The 23,100-nt window shown below is 38.3% G+C and overlaps 5 protein-coding genes across 7 annotated transcripts; 1 reads left to right on the top strand and 4 right to left on the bottom strand.

The window, feature by feature from the left end:
- Positions 1-703: 703 nt before the first annotated feature.
- On the bottom strand, positions 704-1,881 carry LOC120000754 (F-box protein SKIP23-like). The gene is made up of 3 exons (XM_038848871.1): positions 1,608-1,881; positions 1,438-1,491; positions 704-1,317 (listed from the first exon to the last, which is right to left on the bottom strand). The coding sequence occupies exons 1-3, from the start codon at positions 1,879-1,881 to the stop codon at positions 704-706; spliced, it is 942 nt and encodes a 313-aa protein (XP_038704799.1).
- A 1,025-nt stretch (positions 1,882-2,906) lies between these two features.
- Positions 2,907-5,082, bottom strand: LOC119999731 (pentatricopeptide repeat-containing protein At5g40410, mitochondrial). The gene has a single exon (XM_038847454.1). The coding sequence runs from the start codon at positions 4,900-4,902 to the stop codon at positions 3,013-3,015; it is 1,890 nt and encodes a 629-aa protein (XP_038703382.1). The 5' UTR covers positions 4,903-5,082; the 3' UTR covers positions 2,907-3,012.
- Positions 5,083-5,503: 421 nt separating this feature from the next.
- Positions 5,504-7,555, top strand: LOC120000493 (TOM1-like protein 1). Its single transcript, XM_038848589.1, has 2 exons — positions 5,504-5,639; positions 6,063-7,555. The coding sequence occupies exon 2, from the start codon at positions 6,178-6,180 to the stop codon at positions 7,363-7,365; it is 1,188 nt and encodes a 395-aa protein (XP_038704517.1). The 5' UTR covers positions 5,504-5,639; positions 6,063-6,177; the 3' UTR covers positions 7,366-7,555.
- A 4,161-nt stretch (positions 7,556-11,716) lies between these two features.
- On the bottom strand, positions 11,717-12,945 carry LOC120001106 (glutathione S-transferase F11-like). Its single transcript, XM_038849354.1, has 3 exons — positions 12,607-12,945; positions 12,478-12,526; positions 11,717-12,372 (listed from the first exon to the last, which is right to left on the bottom strand). Exons 1-3 carry the CDS (start codon positions 12,757-12,759, stop codon positions 11,915-11,917), a joined length of 660 nt encoding a protein of 219 aa, XP_038705282.1. The 5' UTR covers positions 12,760-12,945; the 3' UTR covers positions 11,717-11,914.
- A 247-nt stretch (positions 12,946-13,192) lies between these two features.
- On the bottom strand, positions 13,193-21,212 carry LOC120001105 (serine/threonine-protein kinase STY46-like). Of its 3 annotated transcripts, XM_038849351.1 has the most exons (16): positions 20,779-21,210; positions 20,304-20,418; positions 19,329-19,426; positions 19,081-19,182; positions 18,520-18,574; positions 17,613-17,723; positions 17,291-17,341; positions 17,027-17,202; positions 16,839-16,946; positions 16,338-16,411; positions 16,022-16,197; positions 15,417-15,512; positions 14,447-14,527; positions 14,264-14,317; positions 13,721-13,855; positions 13,193-13,638 (listed from the first exon to the last, which is right to left on the bottom strand). In XM_038849351.1, exons 1-16 carry the CDS (start codon positions 20,964-20,966, stop codon positions 13,615-13,617), a joined length of 1,644 nt encoding a protein of 547 aa, XP_038705279.1. In that variant the 5' UTR covers positions 20,967-21,210; the 3' UTR covers positions 13,193-13,614. The 3 variants fall into 3 exon arrangements, with proteins under 3 accessions (XP_038705279.1, XP_038705280.1, XP_038705281.1); XM_038849352.1 differs by lacking the exon at positions 20,304-20,418 and having other exon boundaries at positions 19,329-19,500; positions 20,779-21,212; XM_038849353.1 differs by lacking the exon at positions 20,779-21,210 and having other exon boundaries at positions 19,329-19,500.
- Between the last annotated feature and the right edge of the window lie 1,888 nt (positions 21,213-23,100).

Raw genomic sequence — 23,100 nt, 5'->3', positions numbered from 1 at the left:
CCTTAAATGAATTTGATTTTAATATAGATTATTTTGCTCAAATCTTCAAGTTCAATTATTTTCTGCTGCTGGTTTTAGATGGAAACACGATCATATACCATTACTCTTTTGAGGACTTGGATTGGTTTACTGGTAGAATGGTTTAGGAATAGAATTATGGTGGGAACCAGATTATCATTCCTGGTAGAAGGCTTTTGCACATGCGGATATAGCAAATAATTAAGTCGCAAAGAATGATAATCTTGTTCTCAGAGTGCAACATTTATTGTTAAGCGGATATAGCTAGATTGCTTTGCAGTGTTGTCTTTATTAGCCTTATGCAGGGTTGGCAGGCTTTGTGGATAGCAATTGTTCTTGGAAGCTAGGAGACTTACACCTCTCTTTCAGATGATCAAGATCCAGGAATATTCTAATACCAAAAAACAGGTATAAATTCTAATAAAGTGCTAGAAATGAAACTGTTGGGAAGCTTATAGCAAATATCAGACATGAATTCTGGGTTATTCTCATTTATCAACAAAAGAAAGAAAGAAAAGAAACAGACATAAAAGTAGCATCTCAAAATTTGAATGCAAAACCAGTAGAGACAATATTGGAAGGGCAGGAGATTGCAAGCTTCTGTGTATCCTCTCTATTTGATAAGTTGCTTGATGCACTGCCGTCTTCAACGCTGCAAGGTTCTTTCCATAGTATACCTCTGCAATTAGTATGGATTCGGTGTAACCCAGATTGGTGGAGGCCACATATTGCGCGGACAAGAAGGTAATGACTCAATCGCTCCATCTGATAACTTGTAGATCGCCGCATCATATTCTCCTAAATGGCCATTAAATGGGATTGTATCAGAAATACTGGGAAAATATATACAATTTCCCATACATCCCCTATATTCTGATGCCTTGAAGCACATTAATTCATTTTGTCCCACAAAGAGAGCCCGCTCTCCCACATCCGTGACAGCAATCCACCGTGCCAACTGCTCGCTCCGATCAATCCTGAAAACATCAAATCTTCTTGTTCTGCGTGATAGGGGGCAATCAGAATAATAACGACTGTCTAAATACCGCACAACCAAGAACAAGTCATCCGCTGAACCCACCAAATACATTTCATCACGCAGAAATATCTCACTTGGTATTTCCTGCAATTCGATAATTGAAATTGTTCGTGGATCACTCTTCAAATTACAGACCATGATCTCACCAATGACATCGACCGCATACAGAATCTCATTGTCATACATTATATCGACGCAAGAAGTTGACAGTTCATCAATGAATCTCCAAGAAAAATCTCCTCCACTCCTATAATAAGCCACTGATTTGGACAGTAGCGCAACAGCGACAAAACCAGTGTCCTTCAATAGAGTTGATGATATTATTATCTTCTTTATAAATCTCTCTCTCATTGCTTTTAAACAAAAGAAGTTACTTTTACCTCTTTCATTACTCTCAACCTCAAACCCATGCCCAGTTCTTGACGGATCGAAGCCTATCACATTAGGAAAAGAGGTAGTGCAGGCAAGTGGACCTTTTCTTGTTCGAGTCCCTTGAGAGGATTGATTAGAACAATTTCCGAGCTTTTTTCGTTGAGAATGACGAGCCAACCTTTTGAAGACCCACATTCCCTCTGGTGGCAGGAGGTGTTGGGGAAGCTGAGGTGATGAAACTTGTGGGTAGAGAAGTTGAAGAATCTGCTATTTTGTTGGCGAGGAGGGTAGAAAAGCCATGGTAGCTGCAGAGGCAGGTGCTTAGGGGTTGGGGGAATGGAGGAGAAGAAACGACGACATGCCGCCCGGAGATATATGTAATCTTGCAGGAATGTGAGCCTTTTGGAGATTTCTTGAACAACATCCTGTGGAAGCTCGTCGAAACGCACCATCTTTAAGAAATCTTGAATGACAATCTTTTCTTGGAAACAGAGAGAAATGGAAAGAAAGCTTTGAATTTGACTGTTCGCATTTGATAGCAGTTAACCGTTAACGACAGAGGCTGGCGTGGGATTTAAGTATTTAACGGTAAATTTTGTTTTGGAATTGTATTGTTTCAAGCGTTAAATATGTGGGACCGGGTATTTTATTTGGATTTTTTTTACTTACACTTATGAAAGGCAAATTTCAAAAATTAAAAAGTGGTGAGGAAAATAATTTTGTTTTAATTGAGAACGAAACATATAAGTTTGTCTCTTAGACTTGAATTTGGACTGTCAATCCAGTAAGTACAAAAGTTTCCCACCTAATGGCGAGGTAAATTGGGTGCCCAACGCTTGGTTACAAAAATATTACACTCAATGACCTTCCGAGTCCAAATAGTTGGCCCAAAGAAATTCACCTATTTGTTTATCACCCAATTGGTTAAATATCTTATTGTTGTCATATGGTTGTATGAAGTAATTCCTAACACTTCTCCACATGGTTTACCCGGACTTTGTGAACTAGATTGCTATACTAGCCATATTAAGGGAAGTCAAGACCCAATCAGTGGCTGGACGACGGAGGAAGGTGGTGAAGGTGTCAGGGGTGGGTTGCTTAGTTGGGAGAAAGGGGTCAAGTGAGAAATATAGAAAATTGTGTGGTTTCTTTTGCAGTTTATGGAAGATTCCGGGTAGTTTTTGCAATTTGATAGGTAGACTTATGTAATTTCATATTTTTAGTATATTTCAGTATTTTTAATGACGTCACAAACACTTATCGTCAATGCCACCAAGATAATCTCATTACAATTTTGGAATTCAACTCGTAGGTCAAAATACAAATACTCCCAAACGGACCCAATATTTGTAGGTGGGGATTATGTTTCCCCCCATGACAAGGACAACTAGGTGACTAATTCTAAAGTTCACATAAATGCATCGGCAAGAGCAACCAAGAATGCGTCTATTTAGATAACCTGCAATAAATCCCAACATGTAATTCATGCTTCACATTCTAACATCATTGTAGGAAAAGTTCAGTACATCTGCCAATTGTAGCGCATGATACATAATATGAATATCTTCCCATGAAGCAGACTACTACCAATAATCTCCACAAGAACAAAGACCATCGGCAAAATGGTGAAAACGCTTTGCATCTCGAATAATAATTGTACGTTTCTCGATGAGGGACGCGAGCTTTGCAGTGCTGTGGCAATCACCACATATTCTAAGGTTCTTTGTTATGATTAATGGCCTGTTAGCATTAATCACCAAAAGACCGAAAGCAAGAGCTAACTTCTCGCTATGCTTATTGATCATATCTTCTTTCACTTCCTCGTCGACGTCATGAAGAACATATTGTGTTTTAGGCAATACTCCAACCTTCCTAATCTTCCTAATCAATTCTTCCAACTTGGCATATATCTTTTCTGATTCGGGGTGAGAGCGATCGCCCACAACGAACCGATGGATTTTGTTTCCATGCTCAATAAAACTGCAGCCTTGGTTTCTAATAAGACCTCTATATTTCATCGAGACCCTCACATTTGACGCGTCTCTCCATCGACCAGCTGCAGAATACATATTTGACAGCATGATATAGTTTCTGGAATCTGATGGGTCTAGAGCAATCAGTCGCTCTGCAACTTCTTTCCCAAGTTCAATATTACCATAAACCCTACAAGCACCAAGAAGAGCACCCCAGATACCAGAATTTGGTTCCATTGGCATGCCCTTAATCAGCTCATAAGCATTATTTAAAAGTCCAGAGCGACCTAGAAGATCCACCATGCATGAATAGTGATCCAACCTCGGCTGTACTCCATAGACTTCAGACATAATCTTGAAAAAAATCTTTCCCTCCTTGACATGCCCCGAATGGCTGCAAGCACTTAACAAATGGGTGAATGTAACATGATCGGGTGCCACACCTTCCTTGACCATGAGTTCAAAGAGCTCAATCGCATCTTTCCCATGTCCATGCACAGCGTAACTGGCAAGCATGGCAGTCCAAGCTACTTTATCTGGACTAAACATCTCGTTGAAGACATTTTGTGATGCATATAGCCGCCCTAACTTTGCATACAAATTTAAAAGCCCGGTCGCAACTATTGTGTTCATGAAGAGACCACATCTCAAGATTAAACAATGGATAGCCTCTGCTAGTTTTCCTATGCCCAGATCTTCGCAAGCTTGATACACACTGATAATGGTAGCTTGATCAGGCTTATAGCTGCATCTTCTCAATTCATTGAACATCTCCATTCCTTCCAGAGATAATCCATTTTGGGAGTGAATTCCAATCATTGAATTCCATGACACTAAATTCTGCACAGGCATTCCCTCAAATAATCGGCAAGCTGCATCCACATATCCACACTTCCCATACAAGTTAACTAAAGAATTAACAACCTTAACTTCTGTTAGCATACCGAGTTTCAGTACAAAGCAATGAATGTACTTGCCCTCATCTATAGCTCCCATCTCAGTACAAGCTGAGATCATAGGTAAAAATGTAACCTCATTAAGTGGCAAACCCATCTCATTTTTCATCCTATGAAACACATCAAAGCAATTATCCACACACCCATTTTTTAACAACCCAGAAATTAAAGAATTCCAGGAGACCAAGTCCTTCTTAGGCATTTCATCAAACAACTGCTTTGCATCCACAACACAACCCATTTTCAAATAAGCCGTCACCAACCTATCACCAACGAATCCATCACAATAATTGAACGATTTAATAACTTGGCAGTGAAGCGCGTGACAATAAGAGATGGAAGAGCAAGAGCTTATAGCAAATATCAGACTTGAAACAAGTGACTGTAAATTTGCATGTGAGTGATAACCGACGGAGGGTTGAGAGAGCAAAGTATTGCATCTTCGTGATAGTGAAAATGAGATGAAGACTTCTACATTCTTGTAGAAATTGTTGCAAAGATGGAATAACGAAAATGCAGAGTGAGAATAAACTATCTTTGTCATCTCCCATCATTCGACTTCAAGCACTAATCCAGCCAAATTTTAACAAATCAACAGCGCCGAATGTCGAATCTCTCGTTGAAGTGATATATCGGTGTCTGACAATCTGTTGGAGACTGCCAGACTGGTGAGGGAAGAAAGCTGAACAAGGAGAGCCATTGAGAATTTGAGAGGGATGAAAGTTCGAGTTTGACTGGTTCAAGTTCTGTACTTGTCTGCGCCAGGAGCTCTGGGCTTTGCTTTGGCCCATCAAATCATGTCCGGAAGGTCTTTTTCAACGAACAGGGGCAAAACCCAATAGCTTTCAGTTCTGTAGCTACGTAGCCCACGTTCTATTCTTACTAGGCCAGGATATTTGGGCTTTGGCCCATCAAATCATGTCCTATTGTCCTGAAGGTCTTTTCTTTTCCAACAAGCAACAAGCAGGGGTAAAGCCCAATAACTTTGCTTCTGAAGCCCAGTAAGACATTATTTCCTGGGCCTACCACACGGTCAGAGACTCAGAGTCATTGTTTCAAACTGAGCCCAAAGTCAAACCGAGCCCAGTGTTGGTCCATTTGCGATCCAGTCCAAGTCCAACCGTGACTTCTTCGTACATCACAGTGATAGTGATTGGCTTGACTTTCTTGTTTTCTCCGATTTCTCTCTCGCGGAGCTTCTGTCAGGCTTCTCCCTCACCAACCTTTTCTCTCTCACGAAGCTTTGGCCCCATATCTGTCTCTCATGAACTTCGGTTGTTGGTGAGTGCGTTTCGGTTTTCCGTTGTTTCTGCCTGTTTTTTGGGTATTTTTCCGGTGCTTCCGATCCAGTGTTTTCAATTTTGTTTGATGTTCTGTTCTGCGCTCACACCTATTGATCATGTTCCGTGCTTTATGACTCTTATATACTTATTTCGATATTTAGGAAAAAGAAACAAAATTAGGGTTTTGAAAAAGAAATTGTGTGTGGATGGAAGTCAGTGAATTGAGATTTTTCAACCTCTTTCTGTAATTGGGGTTTTTTATTTCTTGTCAAGAAAGCGCGGAACAGTTAATCTTGATCTGACTTGATCGATTGAAATCCTACTGTGTCGTGGCTACCTGATGATTAGTATATGTTCTCTCTCAGAAGGCTTGAATTTAAATTTTGAATCTGCCTTTTAGAATTGGATCTCTTGTGTGCAGGCACAAATCGGTATCGTAAAAAGGCGTAGGGAGGCAGAAATTTCTAGGAAGAACAAGGCTTCAGTGAGTTGACTCAACAGCTTTTGACATACAGAAGGTTTAGAAGTCTGCAAATATGAGTGACAATCTGATGGAGAAAGTGACTGCTCTTGGGGAACGCCTTAAGATCGGAGGTACTGAGGTGGGGCGGAAGATGAGTGCGGGCATGAGCTCAATAAGCTTCAAGATGAAGGAAATCTTCCAAGGTCCAAACCAGGCTGATAAGCTTGTCGAGGAAGCCACCTCTGAGGCCCTTGAGGAGCCTGATTGGGCCATGAATCTTGAGATATGTGACATGATGAATCATGAGAAAATCAGTAGTATTGAATTGATCCGTGGCATCAAGAAGCAAATTATGATGAAGAACCCTAGAGTTCAATATTTGGCCTTAGTTTTACTTGAAACGTGTGCAAAGAATTGCGAGAAGGCTTTCTCGGAAATTGCAGCTGAGAGGGTGCTCGATGAAATGGTGAAGCTGATTGATGATCCACAAACTGTTATTAATAATCGAAACAAGGCTTTATTGATGATAGAGGCTTGGGGAGAGTCAACCAATGAGCTACGCTATTTGCCTGCGTATGAAGAAACATATAAGAGCTTAAAATCTAGGGGTATCCGATTCCCTGGTCGTGACAATGAGAGTTTGGCTCCTATTTTTACACCTCCTCGTTCTGTATCAGCTCCAGAAGTGGATGCTGTCCTCGCACAACAGATTGAGCGTGGGATTCCTGTACAGAGCTTCACTGCTGAACAAACGAAGGAAGCATTTGATGTGGCAAGAAACAGCATTGAACTTCTTACAACAGTTTTATCATCTTCACCACAGCAAGATGCTCTAGAGGATGACTTGACAGTGACCCTTGTGCAACAATGCCGTCAGTCCCAGACCACCGTTCAGAGAATAGTTGAGACAGCTGGAGATAATGAGGCCTTACTTTTTGAAGCTTTGAATGTGAATGATGAGATCCAGAAAGCCCTCTCTAAATATGAAGATATGAAGAAGCCATCAGTTGCTCATCACGAGCCAGAACCTGCTATGATTCCCGTCTCTGTTGAGCCTGATGAGTCACCTCGTCATGCTAAAGAAGATGCACTGATTAGGAAACATGCTGGTTCTCGAGGTGGAACCCCTGGAGCAAGCAATGATGACATGATGGATGATCTCGATGAGATGATCTTTGGGAGAAAGAGCGGAGGTACATCTGATGGTTCGCATGATGGAAAGAAGCAGCAATCCCCGAAAGATGATCTCATCTCCTTTTGAGCTGCTTTGCTGAGGGTGTTCTTGAAATGATGAGCAGTTAGGTTTGATATTTGTTGACTGTTCATTTACTTGTTACAAATTTTTTTCTGCTTTCCTTCTGTTACTAAATTTATATTTGGATATGATGTCATGATTACATTGTGTGGTACAAATGGGAGATTTATATGAACATGTTTTACAGTGTGACTCATCTTAGTTATAATGTTGTGCTGATGCGGCAACGTCTCCTGCCCAGCATCTGAAGCCCTTTCATGGTATTGAAGGGGCATGATGGTGGGTAGGGGGGAAATCACCATGGGTCATTCTATTAGGGACTAGTTATGCATATTTAAACTTGGATTTGTCCGAGTCCATACATGGAGCTATGTGTTGTTGAGACACTGTAGGTATGGCTGTGGAACGGCCTTGGTTATGTGTTTATTTTTCATTTGGGTATGCTGAAGCAAAAAACAGTCCTAGACAACGGTGTTGATATGGGGAAGGGGATTAAATTGGTTATTGTTCTCTCGTTTGTTTGCATAATTTCACGATCTTTGACGGATTGCTGAATTTGTTCTGTGAAGCTCTGGGAAGTGGGAACTGCCTTTAGAGCTCCTGAACATTATAGAGATCATTCTAGAGGGGTGAAGTGTTAATTGGATGGTTCTTTTATTCAGTCTTAATTTAATTAGTCGATACCTTTTTTACTCTAGTTATCAATTTTCGTTTGATATGTCCACTTACTAAATTGGGATATGTTCAGTTGCTGGTTTCGTTGGTCGAAATCATCCTCATGATCATCCCTGGTTCTTCATGCACACTCCATTGCTTTATGGTTTGAGCTAATGTTGCTGCTTAGTTTCAACTTAATTTTCTGTTTTGTTCTTTCTTGACAGTACCATGATAAAGTAACTACCCTCGTGATTAGACTTTCTCCCACAGATTTGATAAAAGAAGGTGCGTTAGGGATGTCAGTATGTCACCTCTCCAACAAGCTCTCCGTTACGTTAGGTAGGATTTTATTGGCCCAACCACTTATTTGTCGAGGAGAAACTGAGTCTTGGACCGGTCTCAACCCAGAAGAGAGGATGGTAATTGCGAGAGAACGAAAAAGATATTCGTCCTAGTGTATAGACAGCATGCACTTTAAATGTTGTCCATACACTTGAACAATTGGGATCTTAGTTGTTGGGACGTCTAGCACTTTTAGAATCTAATTATTCAACTACTACATTGAAATTTTACTAAGATTTGGTCCCTACCAAGTCACTTATCCAAATAAAGACGTTTCTTTTTAAATGAACATGGAGGCATTGTAAAATCAAATTGAAATCAAATGTCTCTCTTTCACAGTAAAAAGATCAATATTTTACCGTTTAAGTGAGCTTTTACCAGTGGTCAAACTATATTTATACCAGCAGTTTTGAAAACAGTAGGTAAAGATATTGTCAAAAAATCACAACTAAAGATCTTCTGGAAACAGTAGGTAAGAATATCGTCAAAATAGGTAAAAATATCGTCAAAAAAACACAACTAAAGATCTTCTGACGCTCAGTTCTGGAAACAACGGGTAAAGAAAATATCGGCAAAAAAACACAACTAAAGATCTTCTGACGCTCAGTTCTGGAAACAACGGGACATCGTCAAAAAACCACAACTAAAGATCTTGTGACGCTTTCTTACCCTGTGGTTTTACAACCGTGGCGGGTAAAGTCTATACCCACATTTTTTTTTACTTATAACTGTTGGTATAAGTGCATCCTGTTAAGCCAAACATAATCTCACATAAATCAATCAATATCCATATTGGTTTTCCGTTCTCAATCGCTAATCGCTGCTTCAAATTGTGATCGGCAGACCATGCTACTTTGCTACAGAGAATGCTTTCAGTGCCACAAACAGAGCCTTCAATAAATACTTGGGGTTCGTCCATATTGGTTTTCCGTTCTCAATCTCTGCTTCAAACTGTGATCGGCAGACCATGCTACTTTGCTACAGAGAATGCTTTCAGTACCACAAACAAAGCCTTCAATAAATACTTGGAGTTAGCTACTCTATAGAAGGATTGCTTTGTGTTTGTTTTATTCGACCGATCATCAGATTGTGAGCTTGATGAAAACATGTAATTAATTAATAGCTCCATTGTCTGACAATGCATGCAGCCATGCAGGACTATGGCTGCCGCTAATGATGGTTCCGCCGGTACTGAAAAGCCAAGGTCAATTCCCGTCCATGCCACATTCGAGCTTCTGAGTCAAGGTCGACACCGCTACTTAGACGTCCGGTAGGTGATGAGTGTATTTCATTTATTTGTTCACGAATCTAATCGCGACTAAATCCTTGCTCTGCAATTACTTAGACGTCCAAGCCTAACTCGCAACAGTATGATTATCTTACACTAGTTTCAATCACGACTGTTTGAACATATATATATATATACACACTACTCCATAACACATTATGCAAAACAAATCCCTGTCTTATGGTAGACTTTTGGTTTCATTTTGTAGAACCCATGAGGAGTTTATTGCTGGGCATCCTCCTGTAACTATGAACATTCCTTACTGACATTCCTTACTGACTCAAATTTGGAGATGGTAAACAACAGTAAAGGAGTTCTTTCATGGTCTTGGCTTGTGTGAAAATTCTACTAATTATAAATTACTCTCTATATGCTACACAGAGGACTCAAAGAATCCCAAGTTCATAGAGGAAGTATCTTCACATTTCCAGAAAGATGAGGAAATCCTTATGGTATGCCTTTGCTGAATTAATTATGGCAGTGATTTTTATAAGTCTGCTCGATCATTTTCTTTAGATAGATATCCCAGCAACCGAAGATGCTCAGTTTCTTGAAACTCTTTTGTTCAGGGAGAAGGTCACTCTTGGCTACAACGTATCTTCATTATGCTGTAAGTAAAAACTGCAAAACAATCTCTCTTCCATGTGTAGTAAGTGTTTAACATGCCCATCGGACAAATGAACTGGCTCTAAACTCTTAGCCGCCAACCCATCCCGCTCCATGATGGGACGGTGTAGAGTCTGTAGACCGGGTTCCAGTTCACCTTACAGTTGGCCCTGCTTTGATAACTTACATTATTGGTGCAGGGTTTTAAGAAGGTTGCTGATGTTGCTGATGGCTACATCGCATGGAAGGAGAATGGGTACTCTTGGCTGCAACTGATCTTCATTCTGCTGTAAGTAAAAACTGCAAAACAATCTCTCTTCCATGTATAGTAAGTGTTTAACATGCCCACCGGACAAATGAACTGGCTCTAAACTCTTGACCGCCAACCCATCCCGCTCCATGATGGGGACAGTGTAGAGTCTGTAGACCGGGTTCCAGTTCACCTTGACCCTGCTTTGATAACTTACATTATTGGTGTAGGGTTTTAAGAAGGTTATTGATGTTGTTGATCGCTACATCGCATGGAAGGAGAATGACTTCCTACAGAGCAGTGAGTCCATGCACAAGATCCCTCTAAGGCTCTATATATCCTAAAAGACACTGATTTTGACAAAAACAAATCAAGAATAAATGATGGTGTATTTATTGTATTAGCCCATGGAATTGAATTCAATGCTCGTTTTCAACTCTGAATACTTCTTGCAAAACTTAAATGTAACTAACTCTAGCCACCTGCATGGTGGAACAATCACCTGCATAGTGGAACAATGAAGTCTGGTCCAATAAGAGGTCTAAATAGATCAATCTTAACGTGCCTCAGAATGATGTTTTGTTAGGCCTCACGCCTTCCTCTAAAATCGGGCTAAAACTTAAATTTAAGTAACTCTAGCCACCATCTGCATGGTGGAACAATCACCTGCATAGTGGAACAATGAAGTCTGGCCCAATAAGAGGTCTAAATAGACCAATCTTAACATGTCTCAGAATGATGTTTTGTTAGGCCTCACACCTTCCTCCAAAGTCGGGCTCCGATACGATGTTATGAAATTGAATCTTGGGGAGCCCATGTTAATGGACCTAAATTGGGCTCACAACACAAGTGAGTAGGAGGCTCCTTTTTTCAAAAGTCATGACTTGTAAGTTGAGTTCTATCCACTTGATTATATAAACCACTAAATATAGACATTTCTTTTCCATGTTAGACTTGTGGGTGGTGTGCTCCAAGACTCCCCTCACATAAATCCTACATTCTCATCTCACTTGTCACATTGAACCCATATTCAGCGGTGCTATCACATTTGTCACATTTGTTGGTGTGCTCAGTGGTGTGATACACTTGTCATGCTTGTGTTGGTGTACTCGGAGACGAGAGTTCTCAACTTTTTTTAACCATACATGTGGTCCTGTCTTTGAGCCTCACATCTTTCCCAAAACCAGACTCCAATAAAGACCTTAGTTTTCAAATGAACATGGGACATTGTAAAATCAAATTGAAACAAGTTATTTGAAATCAAATGTCAATCTTCATAGCACATGCATCTGAAGAAAAAACACTGATTAAATTATTACACACCAAACTCCTTAAACAAGGCTCTAAATTTCAGATATCAACATGAATATAGTCAAACAGATTATTTCTTAATCAACCGAGATTGATTCATATCAAGCACCACTCTCTTGCATTTCAATCACTTTCTTCCATGAATCCTGACTAGAAATCTCGCTCCACCATCTCCCTACATTGCTCCTCCCAGTGATCAGATCTCCCATGTGAGTCGCATTAACCAAGTAATGCGCGTTTGGCAAGTGCGAAAGGTCAGCCAGAGAGAATTCATCGCCGGCCAAGAACCGACTGTCCCCGAGCCTCTTCTCGTACACATCCAGCACCTTCACGAGCTTCTCCTCATTCTGCTTTATCACCTCTTCGTCTTGATCGATCTCCATTCGCGGTGCAAATGCCAGCTGAAACACTAAAGCTGAACTTGGTGGATTGAAGCTTTGACCCTCCGCCTCCAGCCATTGATCTATTGAAGCTTTCGCCAATGGGTTTGTACCGTAGAGTCCTCTGTTTCCTTTCTCTGCGTGCTTTTCACATATGTACCGACAAATAGCTCTGGATTCTGATTCACACACATAAACAAGAAAACCCATATGAATTTTTACAGAATACACAGCAATTTTATTGAAATTGAATGGAATTGAGTAGGATAATAGCTGGTTCGTACCAAACACAGAAACTTCCTCATCTTGAAAAGCAGGAACTTGGCCGAAGGGCTGCGACACCGAAGAAGAAAAATTAAAAGATGGGTACTGTTGAATTTCAAATTTTACAAAGCGAGTCCGTTACTCATTACCTGGATTTTGAGGTAATCAGGGCTTTTGTGTTCGCGTTTGGACATGTTAATGGGGATGAGCTGAAACTGGACATCCTTTTCAATCAGACATGCGAGGACTCTAGAGACAGCAGTGGAGAGAGTCGTACCGTACACTTTCACCGGAGTCATCATTGCAGGATGGGTTGGTGTGGAGCTCTTTAGCTACAAATGCGTGTGCTTTTATTATCCTCTTGGTCTTTCCACTTTATTCCTTGCTTGACAGTTGGGACTTGGGGGTTCGTAGGGTCAGGTAATGTGCAGCACTGCAACTTATCCAAAAAACAAAAAAAAAAGGAGTTTGGGCCTAGCACAGCCCAACACCTCATTTTAGCCAGCTTTTCATTTCTTACGGGCCAAGGCACAGTCTACTTTAATAATGGGCTCGTTACTCATGGGCCGTATGAACAGTTGGTCTACTTAAAGAAAGTGTGGAAGAAATTTTTTTTTTTTTAACTGATAACGGCACTATATATAAGTTTGTTCTTTAAATATACTGTATGGCTCTAAAATTGAATCGTAAGGTCAGCGCGTACATAAATTTAAATTTCTCACCTGATAAGACAAGTTGGACCAAAAACTCAGCTTCAGAATTGTCATTAGCAAAGCAACAAACTATATATAGAGAAACGAAACACCCTAAAGATGGTGTAGTAGTAAGGCTTAAATAGGAAATTTTGTGGTCATTGTATGACCATTAAAAAATTGCTGTTATGCAAGTGCAGTTATGCGCTGAACCGGACGTAATCCCCAGCTATATACTCATCAACTAACTCAACATCAAGGTTAAGTTTCACGGCCATAAAATTCTGGCTTTTAGCTCCTACGTTTCGACTAACTAAATAGAATCCTGCAGGAACCAAAATCAGTGGAACGAAAAGGAGTAACCCATGAGTCATGGATACAGTATTCAACCCATACTATAGACGGCATATATCTAGCTTCTTCCGACTGCAATGACCTCCTACAGCCCTACTTTAAGCCTGATTGCTACTCCTCTCTTGACTCTGCAACCTGTCACAAGGTCATGTAATTCCCATTAAAAAGTTCATAGCTAAGGTTAAAAGAAAATTCAGGTCATGTTCATTTCCCATACTCTGCTAACCAAGTACTGCAAACGTTCTACGATCTCAGAGAATTCTGGTCTTAAAGATGGGTCTTGCAGCCAGCAACTCTCCAGCAATGCCAGCAACTCTGGGTGAGTATGTCTTGGTATTGTAGGCCTTAGACCCTGAAACCATGTCAAGGAAAGCTCTCATTTATTGCTTATTTGAGATAGCTTATCAAAAGTATGTCGTATGTATATTATTCTCACATTTCTAAGAAAAAATGTCTTACAGGATTCAGCTAGTTTGGTTACTAGGAAAACTTTAGAACCAAAAAAACATTTTTAACTAATTGTAGCTTTACCGTTTCTTCCTCTTTTCTGTCTGGGTTAGCTAAAAATAGCTGGTCCATGGTTTGCAAATCAAGAATGAGGCCAAGATGTATTTGACAGTTGAAGGAAGTTCAACAATACGTAGTTCTCAGATAGATTAAAACTATTCTCAGGAAGACAGGAACACGCGTGCACACACAAACAAAAAAGTAACAACAGTCCTGCAGTAGGGTAGAATGTCATTATTCTCTGGAGAATTACCTGCTGGACGACACCAACTGCTGCTTGTAAGGGGGTCATGTTCTCATACGGGAGCTGCCACATGAAATCTAAATTGAGAAACAAAAATTTGGAAGCTGGCATTTTCATTCAGTAGAAAGAAGAGTGATGCACATATTTATCTGAAGAAAACTAAGTAGAAACATATATTGCGGATAACCTTACCTTCCCAGTAAGCAGCTCCCACATCACAATCCCGAAACTGAAAACATCAGCTTTGTGATCATATGGTCTGTGTTCAATGACCTTTTTATGCATCAAATACCAAATAAGTGAAGTTACAGAGCAGTGGAGACAACCTAAGGCACGTCCTGACTACAGAGTACAGAGCATTGTTCATTGAATCATCAACATTAGGTTCGTCTAAACGATTATTTGCACATGAAAAAACACACTAGCTATATGCTTATGCTACGCCAATATGAAAGACCTACTTCTTTATTGAGCAAAAATATACTTGCAAATTGATAAAGGGCATTGCAATCAAAACAAACGAAATGGAGATCAGTCCGGTAACTTTCTAATTTTATCAAGTTGTCAACAAAATCTAACACTGCGATTAAGAGTGATACCCTGAGATTTTAGGATCACTGCATTAGCCCTGAAATTTGACGATGCCGCAAGAAGCTTTTGTTCTCATTCTGTTCAATCTATCAAGGATTTTTTGTTTCCCACAAACTGAAGTCAAACTCTTGTTATTTTATCCTTATGTGACTTGAATTGCACCAACTTCCTTTCAACCCTTCCCTTATTCAAACTTTAATTCAAAAGCAATTTAAAATTCCCTTCATGGAGACTAAATGTTTTGCAATGGTATAATGAGGAGAATGGAGAATGGGGAACTAATTTTTTTTCTGCCCATTAATCATTGACGGCCAAATTACTTTTGAAAAGTTGACTTCAATGCTATACAAAACTATACTCCTAGACTGGATGAAGAAACAGGACTCCATCATCTGATCCCAACAATTTGAAAAACTCATGTTGAGTTGAGAGAGTAATATAATAGCACCAGGCAGAGTACTGAAACTTGTATTGTAGAGATCGAGAAAGAAGTCGAGTCTAAGGAATAATTTACTTGCAATGAACAAACAGAATAATCAAACTTATGACCACATATATGCAGAATACTGACCTCTGGAGCCATCCAGCGATATGTTCCAGTTTCTGCAGTCATTATGCCAGACTGAGGTTTAACTCTAGCAACACCAAAATCAGCAACTTTAACAACCTGTAAGACCAATTTTTAGTACTTCGAAGAAAAAACTTAGCACCAATTTGGTTCAGTTGTGCCCTCAGATGACCTAATAAATTTGAGCCTTTGTCAATAAGAATATATTTGACACAGGTGACCTTAATCAGGAAAAGCAAGAACAAAAAGTATGTGGTCGGCAACACTATTATCAATCATCAATGTTTTATCCATGGCTAGAAAATATTCCACTACTTAACTATGAGTAAACTGTTCAAGTAGAATACTGGATTCATTTTACTATTAGCCAGAAAGATGAATTCTGTGAGTGCACACTCTCCCTTCATGGAATTTCAACAGTAATTGTGGCATTTAAAATCAGAAATAAGGGTGCAATACTGCGATGGTATGTGGATAACCGAAGTCAATTAAATTTTAAGCATCATTTTGGGAATGTTCAGAGAGTTAAAAGTACCTTCAAAATATGGAAAACACAAAAAAAGAATTGTACTAAAATTATAAGCTCAATATATTGGCAAAAGGCTTACTCCATTTTCATCCATCAAGAGATTGGCTGCTTTCAAATCCCTGTGGATTATATTGTTTTGATGCAAGTAATTCATTCCTTTCGAAACATCAATAGCTACTCCGAGCAAAGAAGGAAGTTCCAAAACACCCTTTTGTTTATGCAGAAAGTCATGCATGCTTCCGCCAGTCATATATTCTGCAGTAAACATATAGGCAAATGAAAAATGAATAACTAGACTACAGTGGCTATTTATTTAACCAAATATGTAGTTACAAATTTTAGAGACATGCACTGAGAACATTGCACTGTATGTACTTGGAAAGTTATTGAAGTACCTGTCACAATGCACAGGCTCGGTGGCCTGCTACAGTAACCAATGAATCGAACAACATTCTTGTGCCGAACTTTCCTGTAAATTCCAGAGAAAGAGAAAAATAATCAGTTGTTAATCTTCCTAGGAGTAGAACCTATCAGCATTTCTTGTCTGGCAAACCAAAAAAGCATATAAAAAGTGAAGTAAATGACATACATAAGCAGAAACGAGATATTTCATTTGTAAATGATACTATAAAAGCAATACACGGTAACATATGTAAAATGTATAGGCAATAGTAATCAGCTTTTCTGGTGCATCCCAAGTAAAACTCCTAGATGATTGTTTCTTTTGGCACCCTTGAAAGCTACAAAAGACAAAAGGTGTTGCAAACAATACATATGTTTCAATGGATAATAATTTAAATTTGAGGCCATAACAAGCACTCTTTAGAAGATTAGTAAATCAGTAAGTATGCTCATCATGTCAAGGTGATGGAAAAACAAGAGATGATCTAACAAACCTCATGATAAAAACCTCTTGAGCAAATTCCCTTTGCAATTTTTCACTTAGATGGTCGGTGCTTAAAACTTTAATGGCCACATCTTGACTACAGTAAATACCTTTGTACCTGTGATTACCAGATCATAAAACTTAGCAGGAAACCCTCTGCAAAAAGAACGTGGCTCTAAATTATGCAAAGGAACTCACAAATCACCATAGGATCCAGTTGCAATTTTGTTTTCATAGATTAATAGGCTAGCATCAATTTCCCAAACATCAATTCCATCAGCAGGTATGTTTACTTGATTAGAGATAAGCTTGATCTTGTTTTGCTTCTGTTCCCAAAGGGGATAAATGGCATTGCCTTTCGACCATGGATGCTTCTGCAGTGTGCTTCATATTGTAAAATATACACGGATTTGCAGATAAAAGATAGGAAATAGCACAAATATCATGCTCATAAGTGGCTACCTCAATCTTCCGTAGTTCCTTTATCAGTACACTTCTAAGCTGCTCGGTCTCCTATAAATCAGCATGAAAACAATTCAGGCAGCTTCTTGGTGGCTGAAGTGAAAATAGACAAATTCAGAAGCATTTTCTATATAAATGAAATTTTTTAAAGCCATTTGTTGTTGCAACCCATCATGTCAAATATAACTTATCTTCTTAAAAGAAGCATGAACATTCAATTGTACCTTTGTTAACTTTGAGAAAAAAAAATGTATATTCTCCCTCCAAAAAGTGATCCCATAGTGTGATTAAATTAACTATAATTGAGAGAAATGAATATTACCTCAAATGCCCAACCATCTACAACAAAGACATCCAAAGAGAACCCATCTGTTGTAGAAAAAGCATGTGCTTCTTGAATATTCAGCCCAATCTCAGATAGCAAGGATGTCAACTAAAAATAACACTAAAAGAATTAACTTTTTAAACGAGTAAGTTACGAGGACATTATTGCACATAGTAGAAGAAGCTTCAAGAAGATATGTACACAATATCTATTTACCATTTCTAATCAGCACCAAGTATTTGATTCACTGGCACTATGCAACAAACCTAATAAGGTCATAATAAAATCACATTGAAGTGGAAAAATGCATGAAAATGAGAGATGTTCCTTAACTTTTGAAAATTATTCATAAAACTTTATGAGACAGCAGTAAAATGACTAACGCCTTGCGTTAAATTTATAGGACTTAATATATGTAAAAAAAATCAAAGCAGAAAGAAGGATAGAAAAGAAAGAGAGTGAAAAGTTCAAGAGAGGACAGAGTCCAAGATAGTTGCAGAAAATTTATGACAGGCTCCGCTGTGCCAATACTGTGTATTTGACATCTTCTTTCACGATACAGCTTTCATCAACAGTCTGTGGTAGATAACCTAACTTCTAGGAGAGTAAAAGAGTGTCGAAGCAATTCTAGTGAAGCTATAATAAAATGTGAGGGTAATTGTCCAAAAAAAAAAATCACATCTAAAGTCAGATGTCTCAAAGATCTGAAGGGAGTTCCTGCAACATATAATGCAGAACCAGTCTCCAACTCATGCCGCCAAATAATGATGCAGATAAATCCTAAGAGATTCTTTTGATACTGATTGCTGACATGGATCAATGTGCTTATTGAGAAGAATAAAATGTACGCAAACAACCTAAATGATTTAGAAACCACAAAAATTAACTGAAAAAGGTCTGCTACCTGACTGAGGAGCTTCGGCTTGTCATTTGTTGAAATTGTAATTTCATGCATTAGCCTGCAAAATTTTGAAAGGACAATGTTACCTCCTGAAATCACACTGCAGAGTTCATCATTTAAAGTGACATAATGCATCACAATGTGGAAAAAAAAAACAGCTATACTCTTCTTCTAAGATTTTCAGCCCATGCTACTAATTATACAAACTGGTCTAGGCATCTGCCATGAGACAGCGCTAAGTACTATATGTTTTATAGTTTGTTAATATTGATCAAGGACAGGTTGCATCATGAAACATTTGAACATACTTCCTCAACAGGATACTACCAAACATACTAACAAATATTAAGAAAAATCACAGCAAAGACACATCTCGTTGAATGACATTCAGCAGAAATTATCTTTTTTTTAATTTGTGTGTATCAATAGAAGAAACATAATCTTGGTGCAACAATTAAGAACATGGATTGACTGTAATTTATGAACATCACATCAAGTGACCAAAGAAGTAGAAACCATTCACAGGATATTCCAATTAGGATTGAATTTTTCAGAACTATTTACCGTGAGCAGAGTTGGTTGGCATTTATCATGATATCCTTGTCTTTAGTCTCATGCACATGTTCCAGATCAGCTGACAAACCAAAGGCTGGTGGTGGATGAATGCTGAAAATGTTTACAATGACGTATGTAAGGGAGAGAACAAAAAAAGTTCAAAGAAAAAAAAACTATTAGAAAGCTTTAAGCTTTGACAAATTTCACTGAAGATTATAATCTGTCTGAAAAAAATATATATATTCAAGTAACCATGCCTCTGTTTGCTGGTATAATCAGAACATATAGCACCCAGTTCTCTAGGAGATTTTGAATGCAATGAGTCACCAAAAGTTCCATCAAAAGCAGAATGAACCTGCATAAGAGATGATATGTAGCCAAGATGCATTGGGCCGAACAAAGAACTTTCTAGCCTACAATCAGCATGAACTGAAAGTAGGGAAAAAAAAAAGCGCAGTATTATTACAAAGAGCACAGATTGGAAGAACAGGATAATGCTATGTAAACAAGAATAGCCGGTTAAAGTAGCACAAACATAACTACACACATTGATATCAAGTTGCTTGCAAGAACACCAAGATTCATATATTTTAAGTGTGATATGGAGTCCCCACAAATTTCACTGTTGAAGACATCAAATCAACGCTTTCTATTACACGAATAAATCACTTTATTTATCAATAATATGCTGTGAAACAAAAGTTAAAAATAAACTCAAAGCAACCCATAGAGATCACCGCCATCAAGCAAAGCAGAATTTTCATGATTAGAGATATTTGTGCAATAATTTTAATTTACTCTGACGTTTACCAGTAGGATTTCATTAATAAGCATACCATATGGCCTCAAATACACGTGAACAAGAAATATCTGTGTCATCCCTGAGCTTAAAATTTTAGGAAAAAAGTTTTGAGAAGATAAATTAGAATTTTAATTTTCACTTGCACTATTGGAGATATATCATCTTCTTGATCTTTCTTAAGGAAATTATCCTGTTTTAATTTATTTGTTCTGCGGGTCCGGTGAAAAAAATGTTGATTGTGATGTATCAGAAACACAACTATCACCCCTTAAAGAATGATTTTGAAATAAAAGAGAAAAGAAAACCCCATGTGTGCAATTACAAGAATCATCGCAAGTGCAGAAGTGCTTAATCCCAAAAATATTCTTAAAAAAGGGGCGTTGCATCTTTCATCATCAACCCAATAGGTAAGCATCAAGAATCAAGATACCTGCACTAGACGGACTTCAATAGCAGGTCTAGTAACAGCACTATGTGCCATCTGTAGTAATCTTTTATGCATAAGAACATCCTGTGCCCTCTCCGCATTCACATCCATTGCATACCTACGATAACCCTATTAGATCTCAACATTTGAGCAACCATGAAAGAACAAAAGGATCTGTCATCTATCATCCTCAATAGCAAGACCTAGAAAAGCTATTCGTACTGAATTTCAAAACAGGTTTTACCATTGATTAAACAATACTTAAAATCAGAATGATTAAATCCTTACAATTACAAGCATTTAAAGCTATTTGACTATATCGATCAGTGTTCCGTTTTCTCGGTAACCAAACCGTTAGACCTCAAAAATTCCTCCTCTGACTTTATTGTTTCATTTTTCTCGTGGTCAAACAAGAATTTAAAAATTCATTAACTAGCAAACAAACAATGATCAGTGCCAGAGCCAGGATTTGTGGTACCTGTTAGGGAGTCGATGAAAATGAGCCCAAAGCTCATCTTCGAATCCAGGGACCCGCACCTCTTCCTCATTCGAGTCCTCGAGTCGACGAAGAACTTCACTGTAAACTTCAAATTTCAGTCTCTGCTTCCGATTCTGAATTGGAACAAATTCCACTGCTCTGCTACTGCAACTCTCCGTATCTCCCATCACATGAAAATGAACCAAAAATAGAAAGGAAAAAAAAAATAGGAGTCTCCGTTCTAAGTCGGTGAGAAGCGGTTGAAGAAAAGCTAGCGATGATCGTGTGTAGACATGGCGTTCACGTGATCGGAGACTAAGGGACTGTAGATTTCAGTCTCCTTTAGCAAGAGAAGAGAAGAGAAGAGATGCAGGTACAACCATGGCTGCTTTTTTTGGTATTTTCCCTCTCTGTTTGTTTTATATAAATCGGAGCTTAATATGTAAGAAGAACGTTAAAAATAAAGGGCGGGGGTGCGCAGTGCGCACACACAAGCGCTTGTCTACGTGGATTCTAACAATGCATCTTCGCTTTGCTTATATCACCAACTAATTCATACTATATTCAAATAATGACACAATAACCATGTTTATTTAATTATAAACATTACAATTAGTTTCTACTTCTTTTTGGGAGATTGGTTTTTGTATTATAATTGAGAATAATAACATTCAAGCTTACCCTATAAACATTCCATATATGTCTAAACTCGATAAGTCAAGTATGTGTGTATTAAAATTTTTCATTTCACAATAAAGTAAGTTACGTCAAAATCCAACAACACGTGATAACAAAAATATTGTTCTTATTAAAAATCGAACTTATAATCTTCCGAATGCATATCACTTGCTCTATGGGAGATTAGTTTCTTCTCACCATGACAGATGATTCATGATGAATGAGGTGGGTTATATTTATATAGCATCATCACCCACCTCTCTTCTCTTAGCCAATAAGGTTATTTTTTATATTTTTATTATCTCATCGTCCACTGAATCCAGAGGAGTGCAATTACGTAAGTCCATAGTGAAGCTTTCTAATTGGTCATCAAAAAGATGGTCACAACTCACAAGCCCTGAACTTTTGATAATTTTTTTAATGACACAAGCATGGAACAGGGCCCACTAAAGTGATTCCCCCTTGGATATGAACAAATTCAGATATCATAGATACTATGGTAAAGTGTTTTACTTTTACATGGCAGTTCTAGTTGTTGTATTGGACCCTGTTCACCCAAATGTTCGAGTTGACTGGAGATAATCTTATCATGGTATTCAGTATTTGTTGGAAAATCTAAGACCAAACACATCAAGAAAATTGATTGTTGTGGACCACGCGTCCACATGGTTTTGTTTTTCATGTACCGTCGTCATTGATTCTTAAACTCAAAAAATATGTCTTAATACGAGAGGTGTAAGCCTATATTTATATATCATCCGATTAAATTATGGTAATCCGATGTGAGATATTACTCTTGAGAGTATCCAAAAATAGTGGATTGATCGGAGTAGCTTGGGCGGTCACCTCTTATAAAAAAGATGATTGATTGAGCCTAATATGCCTCTCATGATCATGACAATATTTAGTAAGAAAAGAAAGTTTTACTGGGTCGTCAATGTTGACAAAATTGAAGTGAAGTTCAATATATTAATTTATTGGTGATCTAATAAGAGTCCAAAGAAGTGAAAATAGGATAGGAACCTCCACCCTATACGGATGATGCAGAATCTTTAAAGGATTCTCAGGGTCGTAATCAAGATTCGGTGAAACACAGCTTAAAACTTAAGTATGTTGATGCATCTTTTTCAATTCAAGTAAATAAAACCTTATGGTGTATGGATGATGATGCGCTTCACGCTATAAATTACTTTTAATAGTGAAATGACGAGTGATTTGGATCTCACCTATTCTAAATTAATAGTGAAAATATAAATCCATATTTCAGGTCATTATTTTAAATCTGTATGAGAGAATTCATAAATTAAAAAAGAACTCAAAATTTGGTATAGATTCATTTAGGATTGCTCACATGCGGGCATCCCTAATTTTTATATATTATTGACGCATGTTGTTTGTATGTGAATTAGTGAGACTGTATCTGTTTCACTTTTAGCACGTACAAAAAGCGAACTCCGTAATCCTAAAATTACATACGTGGGTACCTAAAAACTCATATATACGTACATACCTCCTCATTATTGGTCTACCAAGTACCCATTACATGAGAGAGGATGATGATCTCTATGGTCCCTTGATAATTTGCCATTCTGATCCAACTGTCCTTCCACCTAATTAATTATCCAACAAAGCATATTATCCAGA

Source organism: Tripterygium wilfordii, chromosome 6 (assembly GCF_013401445.1).
Source record: "Tripterygium wilfordii isolate XIE 37 chromosome 6, ASM1340144v1, whole genome shotgun sequence".
NCBI classification, from domain to species: domain Eukaryota; kingdom Viridiplantae; phylum Streptophyta; class Magnoliopsida; order Celastrales; family Celastraceae; genus Tripterygium; species Tripterygium wilfordii.
Note: the sequence above shows the minus strand (reverse complement) of the source record. Positions and strands in the feature narration are given on the sequence as shown.

Bases quoted from the DNA above. Each gene is read 5' to 3' on its own strand.
- LOC120000754 (XM_038848871.1), bottom strand. From the start codon at position 1,881: ATGGTGCGTTTCGACGAGCTTCCACAGGATGTTGTTCAAGAAATCTCC. The intron at 1,492-1,607 runs GTTGGCTCGTCA...CTAATGTGATAG, and splicing joins GGAATGTGGGTCTTCAAAAG to GCTTCGATCCGTCAAGAACT. The intron at 1,318-1,437 runs GTAAAAGTAACT...TGTCCAAATCAG, and splicing joins GGTTGAGAGTAATGAAAGAG to TGGCTTATTATAGGAGTGGA.
- LOC119999731 (XM_038847454.1), bottom strand. From the start codon at position 4,902: ATGACAAAGATAGTTTATTCTCACTCTGCATTTTCGTTATTCCATCTT.
- LOC120000493 (XM_038848589.1), top strand. From the start codon at position 6,178: ATGAGTGACAATCTGATGGAGAAAGTGACTGCTCTTGGGGAACGCCTT.
- LOC120001106 (XM_038849354.1), bottom strand. From the start codon at position 12,759: ATGATGACTCCGGTGAAAGTGTACGGTACGACTCTCTCCACTGCTGTC. The intron at 12,527-12,606 runs GTAATGAGTAAC...TCGGTGTCGCAG, and splicing joins CTGATTACCTCAAAATCCAG to CCCTTCGGCCAAGTTCCTGC. The intron at 12,373-12,477 runs GTACGAACCAGC...TGTGTGAATCAG, and splicing joins TGAGGAAGTTTCTGTGTTTG to AATCCAGAGCTATTTGTCGG.
- LOC120001105 (XM_038849351.1), bottom strand. From the start codon at position 20,966: ATGGGAGATACGGAGAGTTGCAGTAGCAGAGCAGTGGAATTTGTTCCA. The intron at 14,318-14,446 runs GTAAGGTTATCC...TTCATGTGGCAG, and splicing joins GGGAGCTGCTTACTGGGAAG to CTCCCGTATGAGAACATGAC. The intron at 13,639-13,720 runs GTATGGGAAATG...ACCTTGTGACAG, and splicing joins TGCAGTACTTGGTTAGCAGA to GTTGCAGAGTCAAGAGAGGA.